Here is an 18,011-nt window from a genome sequence, read left to right on the forward strand (position 1 = left end):
GGGTGTATGTAATCAAAGTATGTCTGTAAAGAAGTTATACATGCAAGTGTTTGCTGGAAAGAAAGGGCATTTCAGGGGTTGCAAGAGCATAGTAAACAGAAGTGACAAGTTTGTGAGCTGCATTGAAAGGATGAGGATAACTTTGCATTAGATTTAGAAGTAATGCAAGTAACCTACAGACTTGTAGCCTGTAAGACATTAGCTTCAGCAAGTTAGTGTAAGTCTTCCAGCCTATAATATCTGATCAAATAAGCTTTATATAGGCCAGTGAAAAACCTTGAATTTTTGGAGAGCAGAACACAGAATTTGTAGATGTAATGTGTTTAAGACAGACACTGGACTACAAGGAGCTCTTGCTCTTCTAAGAGGTCTGATCCCATTCTAAGCCAGTTCACATGATGGATCAGGGTTATGTAGTAAAGGAGGATGTGCTCTGTAGAATCCTTATCTGAATTACTGAAAAAGGTTGAAGATGTGTAGTGAATCTTCCTGCAGTTGTCTGCTTCAAAGAATGGTCTCACAGTTGAGGCACTCAGCACTTCCTTGGAGAAATGAATTTTAATTCTGCCTCTGCCACAAAGTTCCTATGTGGTGCTAGACAAGTCTAATTTGCAGAAATTATTAGGGGGACACGATTTATGAGAAGAGGCTGAGAGAACTGGACTTATTTAGATTGAGGAAGAGAAGAATGAGGGAGTAGTTGATAGCAGCCTTCAACTACCTGAAAAGTAGGGGAGGGGTTACCAAAGAGTACGGAGCTAAGCTTGTGGACAGGTTATTGCAAACAGAAGGGAGTTTTGTGAAGGGAGTTTAGAGGAGGAGTTGAGAGGGGAGCTAGTTCCATTTTTGCATTGTCTACAACTTTTATACAACACTATATCCCAAAATACCTGTAGCCAGACAGAATCCCCGCCGCCCTACTCCATCTTGCCCCTCTTAGGTGCTTCGGAGCACAAAGGAGCAAAAGGAAACAGCCCAGTCTTGGAATCCCTGACAGCACAGATGCACTAATCTCAAGCACAGTCTTTGATGCCTCAGAGCACAGATGGACTGTCTCATTATGACCCTGAATGGACCAAAACCAGACAACAAAAGACAAATGGGCTAGCAGGCGACCAGGGCCTCAGGCTGCCCTTGGCTAGTACCGGTGATTGATACGCCTGCACATTGTCCCAGGAGAGGAATCTCACGCCCATGAGAAAAGAATGTCTAAATTATCTCCACCTCGCAGGTGTGAATTAAGTCCCTGAAACTCACTGTGAGAACTAGTGTCACGAGAAGATCTAACACAATTGGCATCTTTAAGATAAGGAAATGTGTACATGATCCAAGGGGTATAAAGAAGGGTCCGTCAGCCCCCTCTAATTGAGCTCCAATTACCTATACCCGATGGTCAGGAAGGTCTTTGCCTCCCGAGGTCCCCAGGGATGCCCTCCTTATACTCTTCTTCCCGAGGGATTGAGTGACAGACGCTGGCCACGCCAAAATCGTAACGCAGGGGTGAGAATAAGACCTGCTATGTGTTTTGCTTTTGCACGTATTTAATAATAGATCTATGAATTAAACTACTTTGTTATATGCTAGCTGCTTGTAACTAAAGAAGTGAAACTGAAACTGTTTAAGTTATAGCTTGACTCCTTCTGTTACTGGGCTAAACCGAACACAAAGAAAGAACCCAGCCAGTTTTCGGCTGTATCAGCGTGATCACTGGTGAGGCATACTGAGAGCTGAGCGCTGAGTCATGCCGCCTCCACATGGCAGACTCTTGGGGCACCCGTTAGCCTCCCTGGCTGCCTGCTGCGAAGGGATTTTTCTGTCCTAGCAGTCAAAGACTCAGGTGAAAGAGGCTCTCGGTACAACCTTTGGGGCACCCGTCAGCTTCCCTGGCTGCCCACTGCGAAGTGACTGTCTGTCCTAACAGTTAAAGAATCGGATGAAGTGAAGGCACACGTGGTATCTCACCCCCGGCCATTGGCTAACACCACCACGTCAAGTTTGCCTGAATGTTTACATTTTGATTTCTGAGTGCAGGTGATTTCAGTTTCAGTTACTGTGGCAGATGGGATGGTTTGCCTGGGGGGGTTGGAATCTTTTTGATCCCTTGTTCCCTTGATTGCTTTCGCTCAGCCTTCTCCTGTGTGACTGAAGTTTGCAGGCTTTAAAAGCCAGACTCAGAGCGATTGGGGGCTGCAGACCAGTCAGTTTTAAGACGAAGCTTGACAGAGGGGTTCCACTATGGTTAGGAAGACCTGCAACACGTGTGCCAGCACTGCTTCTGTCTTGTCCACCTGCGCCTGTAGTCAGACAGACCTCCTGACCAGGGATTCCTCTACCCAGACCCTGGAGTGGTTTTGCAGGGACCGTGACTTGCAATTCCCACCTACTGAAGTCCAGGCTGGGGAGACCATCCAATGTGGAAAGTATCTTCTAATAAAAGCTCTCAGGTAGCAGGTGGGTGAGCTCCTGGAAGAGGTAGCTAGGCTTAAGAATATTAGACTCCATGAGCAATTCCTGGACAGCTGAGGTTAAGACAGCTGTCCCACTGAAAAAGGAGTTCTGACACACCATCAGTGGATGGTGGAGATGGCTCAGGGGGACACTGGAAGCTGATCACTTCCAGCAGCAGGCAGTGCTCTACTACTGCTCCCAATCCTCCCACTGTGGTACTGGGAAACCATTATGATGTTCTGGATATGGGAGATACAGGAGATAAAGAATCACCCCCTACAGGTGAATCAGAGAAGCCTTGTACCCCCAAGGCTGGGAGGTCTGCTGCCACCACTATGAGAAAGAAATGCAGGGTAGTGGTGGTAGGAAACTCTCTTCTGAGAGAAACAGATGCACCCATCTGTTGCCCTGACATGCCATCCCGGGAGGTATGCTGCCTGCCAGGAGCCCATATTCGAGATGTTATGGTGGCGGTGTTGAGGATTAACCGGACTACAGACTACTACCCCATGCTACTCATATATGTGGGCAAGAATGATACTGCAAGGTGTAACCCTGAGCAGATCAAGCGTGACTACAGGGCTCTGGGAGTATGGGTGAAGGAGTTGGGAGTGCTGCTGGTGCTCTCCTTAATCCTTCCTGTCCAGGGTAGGGGCCCAGGAAGAGACAGGTGCATTCTAGAGGTGAATGCCTGGCTGCAAGGATGGTGTTCCATGAAGGACTGCTAAGCAGGGATGGAATTCACCTTTTGAGGAATGGGAAGGATATATGTGGATTGATACTGGCTAACCTAGTGAGGAGGGCTTTAAACTAGGTTCAACGGGGACAGGTGTCCAAAGCCCACAGGTAAGTAAAACATCTGGAGACCTCGGAGTTGTGTTGGAAATGGGAGGGATCATGGGCTATAACAGCAGAGAAAAAAAGAGGGACTAGGCAGAACTGGGGGCGGGGGAGCAAAAGCAAACCAGTATCTTAGATGCCTATGTACAAATACAAGAAGCATAGGTAATAATAATAATAACAATAATAATAATAATAATGCCTTTATGGCAGCAAGACTTGGACCTTGTATGCCTGCCAGGAAAAGAGACTGAACGTCTTCCACTTGCGCTGCCTCAGGTGCATCCTTGGAATATCATGGAAGGACAGAGTGACCAACACTGCCATCCTCGAGCAAGCTGGAATCCCAACCATGCACACCCTCCTCAGGCAGCGGCGGCTCCGCTGGCTCGACCACATCCACAGGATGAATGATGGAAGGATTCCAAAAGACATCCTGTATGGTGAGCTAGCCTCTGGCAAAAGACCTCCCGGACGCCCCCAGTTGTGCTACAAAGATGTCTGCAAGAGACACCTCAGAGAGGCAGACATTGAGCTGGACAACTGGGAAGAACTAGCAGACGACCGCAGCAGATGGAGGCAGGGGTTACACAAGGGCCTTCAGAAGGACGAGATGAAGATCAGACAGCTAGCAGAGGAGAAGCGAGCGCACAGAAAGCACACTAAGGACTTGCCAGACACCCACCACATCTGCAAGAGATGCAGCAAGGACTGTCACTCTCGTGTGGGTCTTCATAGTCACAATAGACGCTGTAAATGAAGTCCTCAATTGAAACTATAAAGGGCATGATCCATAGTCTATGCAGACTGAAGGATGCCTACTAGGTAATAAGCAGGAAGAACCCGAAATCCTAATAAACAAACACAACTATGATATAATTGGTATCACAGAAACTTGGTGGGATAATACGCATAATTGGAATACTGGTATAGAAGGGTACAACTTACTCAGGAAGGACAGGCATGGTAAACAGGGAGGAGGTGTTGCCTTATACACCAAAAATGTGCCTACCTGGACTGAGGTGGAGATGGATGCAGAAGACAGACATGTTGAGAGTTTCTGGGTTAAAGTTAGTAGGCATCCTTAGTAGGAGTTAGTAGGAGTGTAGTTCCTGCCTCCATCTGCTGCGATCATCTGCTAGCTCCTCCCAGCTGTCCGGCTCAATGTCTACCTCCCTGAGGTCCCTCTTGCAAACATTTTCTAGTGCAACTGGGGGCATTCGGGAGGTCTTTTGCCAGAGGCTAGCTCGCCATACATGATGTCTTTTGGGATCCTTCTATCATTCATCCTATGGACGTGGCCAAGCCAGCGGAGCCGCCGCTGCCTAAGGAGGGTGTGCATGGTTGGGATTCCAGCTTGCTCTAGGATGGCTGTGTTGGGCACTCTGTCCTTCCATGATATTCCAAGGATGTGTCTGAGGCAGCACAAGTGGAAGACGTTCAGCGTCTTTTCCTGGCAGGCGTACAGGGTCCAAGACTCGCTGCCATAAAGGAGGGTGCTGAGGATGCAGGCTCTGTAGACTTGCATTTTGGTGTGGGTGTACAACTTGATATTATTCCACACTCTCTCGCTGAGTCTGGACAGAGTTGTGGCAGCTTTTCCGATCCTCCTATTTAGCTCAGTCTCCAATAACAGGGTGTCAGTGATGGTGGACCCAAGGTAAACGAACTTGTGGATCACCTCTAATTTATAGTTGTCAGTGCTCATTGATGGAGGCTCAGCAACGTCCTGACCAAGTACCTTTGTCTTCTTTAGGCTGATGGAGAGCCCAAAGATCTTGCATGCTTTGGAGAACCAATCCAGCAGTTTCTGAAGCTGGTCTTCTGTGTGTGTGACACTACAGCAGCGTCATCTGCGAACAGCATATCTCTGATGAGTACTTCCCGCACCTTAGATTTACCTTTCAGCCTTGCAAGATTAAACAGCTTCCCATCAGATCTTGTGTGCAAAAAGATGCCCTGTGTTGACGATCCAAAGGCGTGCTTCAGGAGGAGCGCGAAGAAGATCCTGAACAATGTCGGAGTAAGGACGCATCCTTGTTTGACGCCACTCCTGATGCTGAAAACATCCGATAATGTGCCGTCATATTGGATGGTTCCTCTCATGTCTTTGTGGAAAGACTGGATCATCTTGAGTAACCATGGTGGACAGGCTATCTTGTGGAGCAGTCGGAACAGTCCATCCCTGCTGACCAAGTCGAAGACCTTGGTCAGGTCGATGAAGGCAATATAGAGTGGCTTCCTCTGCTCCCTGCATTTCTCCTGCAGCTGCCTTAGAGAGAAGACCATGTCAATGATAGACCTCTCTGCGCGGAATCCGCACTGCGATTCAGGGTACATCCTCTCAGCAATCTTCTGGAGTCTGCCAAGGATGACGCGAGCGAGCAGTTTACCAGTGACGCTTAGGAGGGAGATTCCACGGTAGTTGTTGCAGTCTCTTCTGTCTCCTTTGTTCTTATACAACGTTACAATATTAGCGTTGCGTATATCCTGTGGAACCTCTCCCTCTCTCCAGCACAGGCACAGTAGCTCATGTAGGGGCTCCAGGAGGGTGTCTGTGGCACACTTGATTACAACTGGTGGTCTACCATCCTGGCCTGGGGCCTTTCCTACTGCAATGCTGTTGCTGGCTTTCTTCAGTTCGTTCACAGTTGGTTCCTGATCCAGTTCGTCCATTACTGGTAGGAGCTCGACGGCATCGAGGGCTGTATCAACCACAATGTTCTCACGTGAGTACAGCTCGGAGTAGTGCTCCACCCAGCGCTCCATTTGTTTGGCTTTGTCAGTGATGCCTTCACCAGATTTGGATTTCAGAGGTGCCATCTTGTTCTGGATGGGTCCTAATGCCTTCTTGATGCTCTCGTACATTCCCCTGAGATTACCAGAGTCAGCACTGGTCTGGATGCTGCTGCATAGATCGAGCCAGTAGTTGTTGGCGCAGCGCCTGGACACCTGCTGTACTGTTTTTCTGGCTGCTCTGAGTGCTTGCAGGGTACTCTGGCTCAGTGAGCATTTGTACTCCAGGAGTGCAGCACGCTTCTTTTCAATGGCTGGAATCATCTCATCGGAGTTAGCTTCGAACCAGTCATTTGTGTTTCTAGCTCTTCTTCAAAACACTGACAAGGCTGTGTCGTAAATTGTATCCCTCAGATGCTGCCATCTGGATGTCACATCAGCACCCCCAGGTCTGCTGCGCAGATTCTCCTCGAGGGTCTCTCTGAACTTTTTGGCTCTCTCTGAGTTTGCTGTCCTTCTGGCATCAATGCGGGGCCTTCCAGTTGGTTTAGAGTGGTACAGCTTCTTGGGTCTCACCTTGAGTTTGGAGCAAACTAGTGAGTGATCTGTATCGCAGTCGGCACTATGATAGCTATGTGTCAGAAGGACGTTTTTGAGGTTATCACGTCTAGTGATGACCACGTCTAGTTGATTCCAGTGTTTCAAGCATGGGTGTCTCCATGACACTCTGTGCTGTGGCTTGGTTTGGAAAAATGTGTTTGTGATGCACAGATTGTGGTACATGCAAAGTTCAAGAAGACGCTCTACATTTTCATTCATTTTTCCCACACTGAAGTGGCCTAAGCAGGAAGGCAATGTGTCACGATCGGCTCCAGCTCTGCCATTGAAGTCACCCAAAATGTACAGTTGTTCGCAAGCAGGTATTTGCGCTATGGCAGCACTAAGCACGTTATAGAACTTGCCTTTTACTTCTGGTGTCGTGTACAGGATTGTAGCGTAAGTGCTGATCAGGTGGACAGGACCGGCACAACTTTGAAGTATGACCTGAAGGAGTCTTTCTGATCCGCCCATGACTAATTCCACCATTTGTAGAAGGGTGTTTCTGATGGCAAAGCCAACACCATGCTCCCTGGGTTCATCTTGGGCTTTACCCTGCCAGAAAAAGGTGTAGTCCTTTTCCTTTAGAGATCCCGAATCTGCGAGTCACGTCTCTTGCAGAGCAGCAATATCAACTTGGAGCCTCTTCAGTTCCTCATTGATGACAGCAGTCTTTCGGGTGTCGCTGATGTCCTGAAGATCTTCAGATAAACCGGTCAGCATGGTCCGCACATTCCAGCAAGCAAGCTTAAAACTTTGATGGTTTACTTTTCTTGTTGATTTTCTTATTGGTTTGCTTGGTGCTCAAATTTCAGTCACTTGTCAGGTTTGGGAACCTTAAGCCTCATGCACTCAGTGAGGCAGGTGAACTGTGGTGGGACAGTACCCTACTGGCTGGGGGCTGCCCAGCTTGAGATGGGCAGTGACTGTCCAGTGAGATGCGATGATCTCTCCCACCGTCGAAGGCAAGCCCTGGTGCTCGTTCTCTACGCCAATCGAGGAAGAGCTTATAACCAGTATCTGTTACCTCCCATGTTGGTGCAATGCTGTTAAGCGATGCTGGAGTACCTCTCCAGGCGCGAGCCTGGGCAATTTTTTTTTTTGGGACCCTGGGCTGCCCAGACGCCAGTGTCCCCCTCTCGGCTTTACTGATATAGTCCAAAGGAGAGGATAACCTCTATGTCTGGTACCAGCTCAGCTGTAGGAGTTGCCACATCAATGCCAGAAGTTGGTACAGAACCACCTTAGGATTCCCCTCTCGATTTTCTGTCAGGGTTTACTCCCTTAGCCTGGCTCCTTCCCAGGATAACCCCCAAGGCAGTCAAGTTAAAAGGGTTAAAAAAAAAAAAAAAAAACCTACAGACCACCCAGCCAGGCAGAAGAGGTGGATGAGACTCTCTCTAAACAATTAACAAAATTATCCAAAACACAGGACTTGGTTGAGATGGGGGACTTCAACTATTCAGACATATGTTGGGAAACTAACACAGTGAGACAAAGAATACCCAGAAAGTTCTTGGACTGCATGGATGACAACTTTTTATTTCAGAAGGTGCAAAAAGCTACTGGGGGGAGCAGTTCTACGTTTGATTTTAACAAATAGGGAGGAACTCGTTGAGATTTGAAAGTGGAAGGTTGCTTGGGAGGCAGTGACCATGAAATCATAGAGTTCATGATTCCAAGCAATAGTGTAAGGGAGAACAGCAAAATAGAGACAATGCATTTCAGAAAAGCAAATTTCGGTAAACTCAGACAGCAGGTAGGTAAGTTCCCAGGGGAAGCACAATTAAGAGAAAAAACAGCTGAGAAGAATTGGCTGTTTTTCAAAGGAACATTATTAAGGGCCCAAAAGCAAACTATACCACTCCATAGGAAAGATACAAAGTATGATAAAAGACAGTCTTGGCTTACCCAGGAGATCTTGCAGGATCTCAAAATCAAAAAGGAGTCATATAAAAAGTGGAAAGTACGAGAAATTACAAAAGACATATATAAGCAAACAATGTGTGTATGCAGGGGCAAAATTAGAAAGGCCAATGCACAGAACGAGCTCCAATTAGCTAGAGACATAGAGGGTAACAAGAAGTCATTCTATAAATATATTAGAAGCAAGAGGAAGACCAAGGACAGGGTATGCTCACTGCTCAGTGAGGAGGGAGAAACAATATCAGGAAACTTGGAAATGGCAGAGGTGTTTAATGACTTATTTGTTTCGGTCTTCACCAAGAAGGCCGATACAGAAATGCCTCACATAATGCATGCTAGTGGGAAGGGGGTAGATTTAGAGGACAAAATACATAAAGAACAAGTTAAAAATTACTTAGAAAAATTAGATGTCTTCAAGGGCCTGATGAAATGCATCTTAGAATACTTAAGGAGCTGATAGAGGAGGTTTCTGAGCCTTTAGCTATCATCTTTGAAAAGTTCTGGAAGTCAGGAGAGATTCCAGAAGACTGGAAAAGGGCATACATAGTGCCCATCTATAAAAAGGGAAAAAAGAACAACCCAGGAAACTACTGACCAGTTAGCTTAATTTCTGTGCCAGGAAAGATAGTGGGACAAATGAAGGTATTCATCTGCAAACATGTGGATGAAAATAAGGTGATAGGTAACAGCCAGCATGGATTTGTAAAGAACAAATCATGCCAGACCAAGCTCATAGCTTTTTCTGACAGGATAACAAGTTTTGTAGATAAGGGAGAGGCAGCAGATGTGGTATACCTGGACTTTAGTAAGGCATTTGACATCGTCTTGCATGATCTTCTTATCAATAAACTAAGCAAATACAACTTAGATATGGCCACTATAAGATGGGTGCATAACTGGCTGGATAACCATTCTGAGAGAGTAGTTATTAATGGTTCACAGTCACAGTGGAAGGGCATAACAAGTGGAGTTCCGTAGAGATATGTTTTGGGACCGGTTCTATTCAATAGCTTCATCAACAATTTAGATATTGACATAGAGAGAATGCTTATTAAGTTTGCAGATGATACGAAGCCGGGAGGGGTTGCAACTGCTTTGAAAGATAGGGTCATAATTCACAAAGATCTGGACAAACTGGAGAAATGGTCTGAGGTAAACAGGATGAAGTTTAATAAGGACAAATGCAAAGTACTCCACTTAGGAAGAAACAATCAGCTTCATACATATAAAATGGGAAGTGACTGTCTAGGAAGGAGTACTGAAGAAAGGGATTTAGGGGTCAGAGTGGACCACAAGCTAAATCTGAATCAACAGTGCAATGCTATTGCAAAAAAAAAAAAAAAAAAAAAAGCAAACGTGATTCTGGGATGTACTAACAGGAGTATTGTAAGCAAGACATTCATTTTTCTGCTCTACTCATCACTCATTAGGCCTCAGTAGGAGTACTGTGTCCAGTTCTGGGCACCACACTTCAAAAAAAAGTGTGGAGAAATTCAAAAAGGTCCAGAGAAGAGCAACAAGAATGATTAAAGGTCTAGAGAACATGAGCTATGAGGGAAGACTAAAATAAATGGGCTTGTTTAATTTAGAAAAGAGAAGATTTAGAGGGGACATGATAGAGATTTTCAAATACCTCAAGGAGGGTTACAAGAAGGAGGGAGAAAAATTGTTCTCCTTGGCTTCTGAGGATAGGACAAGGAACAATGGGCTTAAACTGCAGCAAGGAAGGTTTAGATTAGACATTAGGAAAAACTTCCTAACTGTCAGGGTGATGAAACACTGGAATAAGTTACCTAGGGAGGTTGTGGAATCTCCATCACTGGAGATATTTAAGAGCAGATTAGATAGATACCTATCAGGCATGGTCTAGATGGTGTTTGGTCCTGCCAAGAGGGCAGGGGACTGGACTCTTGAGGTCTCTTGCAGTTCTAGTGTTCTATGATTCTATGATTTTTAAGGTGGTAGATGACAGAACAAAAATCAATGGTCTTAAGTTGCCAGGTGGAGATCTACACTGGAGATTAGCAAAAATTTCATTAAGAGAGTAGTGAAGCACTAAAATGCATTGACCAGGGAAGCACTGGAATCTCCACTCTGAGAGTTTCTAAGGCCACGCTTGACAAAGCTCAGGCTGGAATGACTTAGTTGGGCTGGTCCTGCTTTGAGCAGGGGGTTGGACTAAATGACTGCCTGAGGTCTCTTCCAACTCTAATCTTCTAAATGAACTCAGTGGTTGAGCTGAACATATAAAGTAACGTATAATGCTAAACACTCAGAAAAACTCAATCTAGGTATATCAAACTAAGCACCAAAAATTAGCGCATTGACCTTAATCTCTCTATAGCCCAGTTGTTCTATGTGTAAAACAGGAATAACATCATCACTGCTCCTCACAAGTATTTTTGTGAAAATACTTTCACAAATATTTGTGAAGCACTCAGACACTTTCATGATGAGTGTCACAGGCAAGCTTTTGAGGAAACAATTGTGTACTCAGAGCAGGGTTTGAAAACTGCTACATTTAAGACATGTGTCACACACTGAATAACAAGGATCTCATGTGCTTTCTTTGAAGGAACACTACACCCTAGATCTTTTCAGAGGCCTATACCACTGACAGTCAATTCTTACTTACCTGGCATCTTGGAGAACAAAGGAGTCCAGGAAAGCCCTTCCCCCTTTGATGCTGCCAGAATAAAGTAATGTGAACACTTCAAGTGCCATTCCTGCAGTGGGTCAGAAGAGAGAAACAAGTCTTTGCAGCATAGGTGGTGGTGGTGGGTTGTACGCCCCACAACAGACGGAAACAAGGATTCCCAGACCCTATTAAAAATGGTACCAGAGAAGCCAACAAGAAACAAGGAAAGCTTCCCTATTCCCTCCCTCAGATTAAGTGACCATACTGCTATAATCCAGGTACTTTAATTCAGGTTTGTCTTGAACCCACTTGGAGGCTGAAACTGGGTCAGAAGCCCATCCAGGAAGTGAACAGCAGCACTAGTTCCTCCACTGACTTCTTGGAAGGTTAGGCAACTGGGTCCAACTCTGCCCATGAGATGGTGCCTGTGCAGCCGGCTTGTGGAAGTATGAGGCAGACAGCCATTGAAACATACATTAAAAGGCCTTAACATCTGCTGCCTGTCCATGAGCAGGTTATCTGTGGGCTCCATGTTAATTTGGTCTCAGATTCTCAGGGCCTTTTCTATCTGCCTGGTAACATTTTTTTTCCCAGCATCTGTGCAACATGCTTCAGGGCCATAAGGCAGAGGTTCTCAAAATGTGGTCCCACTGGCTTGGAGCTCTCCCCATCGCCCGCTTGCTGCAGTGGGGAGCCCATGCTGGTGCTCCAGCCTTGTGGCTCATCCTCCTTGCAATGTTGGAGCTACAGCACCATCTTCTAGCTGTGGAGGGGAGGAGCTCCAAGCCTCTTGAGCTGGATCCAGTTGGCGGGTCAACAAAGCAGCTCTGTGCTGCCACTGCCGGCCCCCCTCCCCATGGCTGGAGAGAACAGCAGTGCGGGAAACTGCTCGTTGGGAGTCTTTTCCTGCTGCTCCCATAGGCTAGATTCCAGCCAATGGGAGCAGTGTAGGGAGGTGCCGGGGAGCAGAATGGGGCACAGAGTCAGTTAACTCCCTTCCTCCCAGGCCCTGGACCCCTACTGCCCACACGTACCCCCACTCCCACCGAAACCCTGTACCTCCTTGATTGTACATCCCCTTTCCACCTGCCTCCTAGATCCCCCACCCCCAGCTTCCTCCTGCACCCTCCTTCTCTCCCTCCCTGACCCCCACTCTGCTTCTGCAGCCTCCTTCCCACCCAACCCCACCACCCCAGCCCTGCTCCTGCAACCTTCCTCTCCCCAAAGCCCCTGCCCTGCTCCTGCATCATCCCACCCATCCAGCACTCCCACTCTCCACCTTCCTCCTGCAACCTTCCTCTCTCCCAGACTCCCTAGTTGGCTCCAGCATGCTCCATCTCCCCGAATCCCCACCCTGCTCCTGCAACCTCAGCTGCCCCCTCACACACATTAAATCCTTCATTTTTGCCCCATCTCAGAGCCTCAGGCAGACCACAAAATCTGCTATCCCCAGGCTCCCAGAAGAATTCATCTGGCCTATGAGAAGCGCTGAACCTTGGTGATTCCTCCCCACATCCTGTGGGCCTGGAGCACAAGGGGAGTGAGGTGTCTCAGCTGGGGGCCACATTAGTGAGGGTAGGTTCTGGCGGTGGGGGGCATTGTGGTTTTCTTTTGTTGTTGTTTTTGACTTCTCACTTTTGTGTGGCCCCTGACTGACTTTTCTGTGGGTCAAGGGCTACCAAACTTCAGTAAATCTTTTCATATAGCCTCCCACAACATTCTTGCCCATAAGTTAAGGAAGTATGGATTAGATCCTTGGACTATAAAATGGATAGAAAGCTGGCTTGATGGTCGGGCCCCAACGGGTATCGGTCAATGGCTCAATACCTGAATGGTGGTCAGTTTCAAGTGGAGTACCCCAAGGCTCAGTTCTGGGGCTAGTGTTGCTCAACATATTTATTAATGACCTGGATGAGGGACTGGATTACACCCTGAGCAAGTCTGCAGATGACACCAAGCTAGAAGGAGAGGTAGGATCCAGAGTGACCTGGATAAATTGGAGGACTGGGCCAAAAGAAATCTGATATAGTTCAGCAAGGAGAAGTGTGGAGTCCTGCACCTGGGAGGAAGAATACCAAGAACTGTTAAAGCCTGGAGACCGACTGGTTAAGCAGCAGTACAGTGAAAAGGGACCTACGGATTATAGTGGATGGAAGGCTGGATATGAGTAAACAGTGTGCTCTTGCAGCCAAAAAGGCCAACGGCATACTGGGGTGCATTAAGAACATAGAACATAAGAACGGCCATACTGGGTCAGACCAAAGGTCCATCAAGCCCAGCATCCCATCTGCCGACGGTGGCCAATGCCAGGTGCCCCAGAGAAGGAGAACAGAAGACAAGTGATTTATCTCCTGCCATCCATCTCCTGCCCTTGTTATGAAGGCTAGGGCACCATACTTTATCCCTGGCTAATAGCCATTTATGGACCTGACCTGCAAAAATTTATCAAGCTCTTTTTTAAACCCTAATAGAGTCCTGGCCTTCACAGCCTCCTCGGGCAAGGAGTTCCACAGGTTGACTGTGCGCTGTGTGAAGAAAAATTTCCTTTTATTAGTTTTGAACCTACTACCCATCAATTTCATTTGGTGTCCCCTAGTTCTTGTATTATGGGAAAAGGTAAATAATTTTTCTATATTCACTTTCTCCACACCATTCATGATTTTATATACCTCTATCATATCGCCCCTCAATCGCCTCTTTTCCAAACTGAAAAGTCCCAGTCTCTCTAGCCTCTCCCCATATGGGACCCTTTCCAAGCCCCTAATCATCTTAGTCGCCCTTTTCTGAACCTTTTCTAATGCCAATATATCTTTTTTGAGGTGAGGAGACCACATCTGCACGCAGTACTCGAGATGTGGGCGTACCATAGTTTTATATAGGGGAAGTATGATATCTTTTGTCTTGTTATCGATCCCTTTTTTAATAATTCCTAACATCCTATTTGCCTTACTAACTGCCGCTGCACACTGCGTGGATGTCTTCAGAGAACTATCCACTATAACTCCAAGATCCCTTTCCTGATCTGTCGTAGCTAAATTTGACCCCATCATGTAGTACGTGTAATTTGGGTTATTTTTTCCAACATGCATTACCTTACACTTACCCACATTAAATTTCATTTGCCATTTTGCTGCCCAATCACTCAGTTTGCTGAGATCTCCTTGTAGTTCTTCACAATCCCTTTTGCTTTTGACTGTCCTGAACAACTTGGTGTCATCTGCAAACTTTGCCACCTCACTGCTTACCTCATTTTCTAGATCATTGATGAACAAGTTGAACAGGATCGGTCCCAGGACTGAGCCCTGGGGAACACCACTAGTTACCCCCCTCCATTGTGAAAATTTACCATTTATTCCAACCCTTTGTTTTCTGTCTTTTAACCAATTTCCGATCCATGAAAGGACCTTTCCTCCTATCCCATGACCACCTAATTTACATAAAAGCCTTTGGTGTGGGACCGTGTCAAAGGCTTTCTGGAAATCTAGGTATATTATGTCCACTGGGTGCCCCTTGTCCGCATGTTTATTAACCCCTTCAAAGAATTCTAATAGATTAGACAGACACGACTTCCCTCTGCAGAAACCATGCTGACTTTTGCCCAACAATTCGTGCTCTTCTATGTGCCTTGCAATTTTACTCTTTACTAGTGTTTCTACTAATTTACCTGGTACTGATGTTAAACTTATCGGTCTATAATTGCCAGGATCTCCTCTAGAGCCTTTTTTAAATATTGGTGTTATATTGGCCGTCTTCCAGTCATTTGGTACCAAAGTGGATTTAAAGGATAGGTTACAAACCACTGTTAATAACTCCGCAATTTCACATTTGAGTTCTTTCAGAACCCTTGGGTGAATGCCATCTGGTCCTGGAGACTTGTTACTATTCAGCTTATCAATTAATTCCAAAACCTCCTCTAATGTCACTTCAATCTGAGTGAGTTCCTCAGATTTGTCGCCTAAAAAGGCTGGCTCAGATTTAGGAACCTCTGTAACATCTTCAGCCGTGAAGACTGAAGCAAAGAAATCATTTAATCGCTCCGCAATGGCACTGTCTTCCTTGATCGCTCCTTTTATATCTTTATCATCCAAGGGCCCCACTGCTTTTTTAGCAGGCTTCCTGCTTCTAATGTATTTAAAAAACATTTTACTATTGTTTTTTGAATTTTTGGCTAGCTGTTCCTCAAACTCTTTTTTGGCTTTTCTTACTACATTATGACAGTTAATTTGGGAGTGTTTATGTTCCTTTCTATTTTCCTCACTAGGATTTGACTTCCACTTTTTAAAAGCTGCCCTTTTCTCTCTCACTGCCTTTTTAACATGGCTGTTTAGCCATGGTGGTTCTTTGTTAGGTCTCTTACTGTGTTTTTTTATTTGGGGTATACATTTAAGTTGGGCCTCTAGTATGGTGTCTTTAAACAGTTTCCATGCAGCTTCCAGGGATTTTAGTTTAATTACTCTACCTTTTAGTTTCTGTTTAACTAGCTTCCTCATTTTAGTGTAATTCCCCTTTTTGAAATTAAATGCCAGAGTGTTTGACCGCTGCGGTGTTCTTCCCAACACAGGAATATTAAAAGTTATTATATTGTGGTCACTATTTCCAAGCGGTCCAGTAACAGTTACCTCTTGGACCAGATCCTGCGTTCCAGTTAAGACTAGATCGAGAACCGACTCTCCCCTTGTGGGTTCCTGTACTAGCTGCTCCAAGAAGCAGTCATTTAAGGCATCAAGAAATTTAATCTCTGAATCCCGTCCTGAGGTGACATGCACCCAATCAATATGGGGATAATTGAAATCTCCTATTATTACTGTGTTTTTTATTTTGATAGCCTCTCTAATCTCCCTTAACATTTCAGCATCACTATCACTGTCCTGGTTAGGTGGTCGGTAATATATTCCTAATGCCATATTCATATTAGAGAAATGAATTGTTATCCATAATGATTCTATGGAACATTTTGATTCCTTTAGGATTTTTACTTCATTTGATTCTATATTATCCTTCACATATAGTACCACTCCGCCACCCGCACGACCTGTTCTGTCTTTCCGATATAATTTATATCCCGGTATGATAGTGTCCCACTGATTGTCCTCATTCCACCATGTTTCTGAGATGCCTATTATGTCAACTTCCTCCTTTGATATGAGGTACTCCAGTTCACCCATCTTAATAGACAGACTCCTAGCATTAGTGTAAAAGCATGTTAGAAAACTACCACTATTTATATGTCCGCCTTTCACAGACACGGTGGATTTTTTTATGCATGATTGTTTTACATCTGATCTTGCCCATATATTATTTCCCACGTTCCCTATCTGACTAACTTCTAGGGAATCCCTGTCTATGGAGCCTCGTGTAAGAGAAGTCTCCGTCCGATCCAGGTGCTCCCCCGCACCAATCGGCTTTCCCCCACCTCTTAGTTTAAAAACTGCTCTATGTCCTTTTTAATGTTTAATGCCAGCAGTCTGGATCCACCTTGATTTAGGTGGAGCCCATCCTTCCTGTATAGGCTCCCCCTACCCCAAAAGTGTCCCCAGTTCCTAATAAATCTAAACCCCTCTTCCCTACACCATCGTCTCATCCACGCATTGAGACTCTGAAGTTCTGCCTGTCTATCTGGCCCTGCGCGTGGAACTGGAAGCATTTCAGAGAATGCCACCAAAGATGTTCTGGATTTCAGTCTCTTTCCTAGTAACCTAAATTTGGCCTCCAGAACATCTCTTCTACCCTTCCCTATGTCATTGGTACCAACATGTACCACGACGACCGGCTCCTCCCCAGCACTGCCCATAAGTCTGTCTAGATGCCTCGAGAGATCCGCAACCTTCGCACCAGGCAGGCAAGTCACCATACGGTTCTCCCGGTCATCACAAACCCAACTATCTATATTTCTAATGATCGAATCCCCCACTACTAAAACCTGCTTCTTCCTAACAGCTGGCGCTCCCTCCCCCGGAGAAGTATCCTCGGCACGAGAGGATACAACATCACCCTCTGGAAGGAGGGTCCCAACTACGGGATGGTTTCCCTCTGCTCCCCTTGACTGCTCTCCTTCCCTGAGCCTTTCATCCTCCGTAACAGCCTCAGGATTAGGAGGAGCATTTGGAACAGATCTAGAGAAGTTGTTGTTCTCCTCTATTCGGCACTGGTGAAGCCACATCTGGAGTACTGCGTCCAGTTTTCGGCCCACCGGTATAGAAAGGATGTGGATGTGCTGGAGCAGGTTCAGTGGAGGACAAAGAAAATGATTAAGAGGCTGGAGCACGTGACTTATGAGGAGAGGCTGAGGGATTTGGGCTTATTTGGTTTGCAGAACAGAAGCCTGAGGGGTGATTTAATAGCAGCCTCAGCTTCCTGAAGGGGTGCTCTAAAAGGGATGGAGAGAAACTGTTCTCAGTGGTGACAGACAGCAGAACAAGGGGTAATGGTCTGAAGTTACAGAAGGAGAGGAGTAGGTTGGATATTAGGAAAAACTACTTCACCAGGAGGGTGCAGAAGCACTGGAATGCATTGCCTAGGGAGGTGGTGGAATCTCTGTCCCTGGAGGTTTTTAAGTCCCAGCTTGACATAGTCATGGCTGGGATGACTTAGCTGGGGTTGATCCTGCTTGGGGCAGGGGGGCTGCACTCAATAACCTCTTGAGGTTCCCTTCCAGCTCTGTGATTCTATGATTCTATGAATCCAAAAACAATTATCCACCCCTGCCATAAAGACAAGGTTGAAACCTTTTGTTTTGGACATAAAAAAATATTTTACTTTATTTAAAATGACGATTTAAAAATATATATCCCTTTACATTATAAAATATAAAAGTAAGATCTAAATA

The 18,011-nt window shown here is 45.9% G+C and overlaps 1 protein-coding gene across 3 annotated transcripts in view; it reads right to left on the reverse strand.

The window, feature by feature from the left end:
• LCMT2 (leucine carboxyl methyltransferase 2) overlaps positions 1–18,011 on the reverse strand; it is a 77,838-nt gene that overhangs the window by 38,193 nt on the left and 21,634 nt on the right. For all 3 annotated transcript variants that reach the window (XM_074977128.1, XM_074977123.1, XM_074977115.1), the window contains exon 8: positions 11,183–11,273. In XM_074977128.1, the coding sequence (XP_074833229.1) occupies positions 11,183–11,273 (91 nt within the window). The remainder of the gene's footprint in view (positions 1–11,182; positions 11,274–18,011) is intronic.

This window comes from Carettochelys insculpta, chromosome 1 (genome assembly GCF_033958435.1).
Source record: "Carettochelys insculpta isolate YL-2023 chromosome 1, ASM3395843v1, whole genome shotgun sequence".
Taxonomy (NCBI): Eukaryota; Metazoa; Chordata; order Testudines; family Carettochelyidae; genus Carettochelys; species Carettochelys insculpta.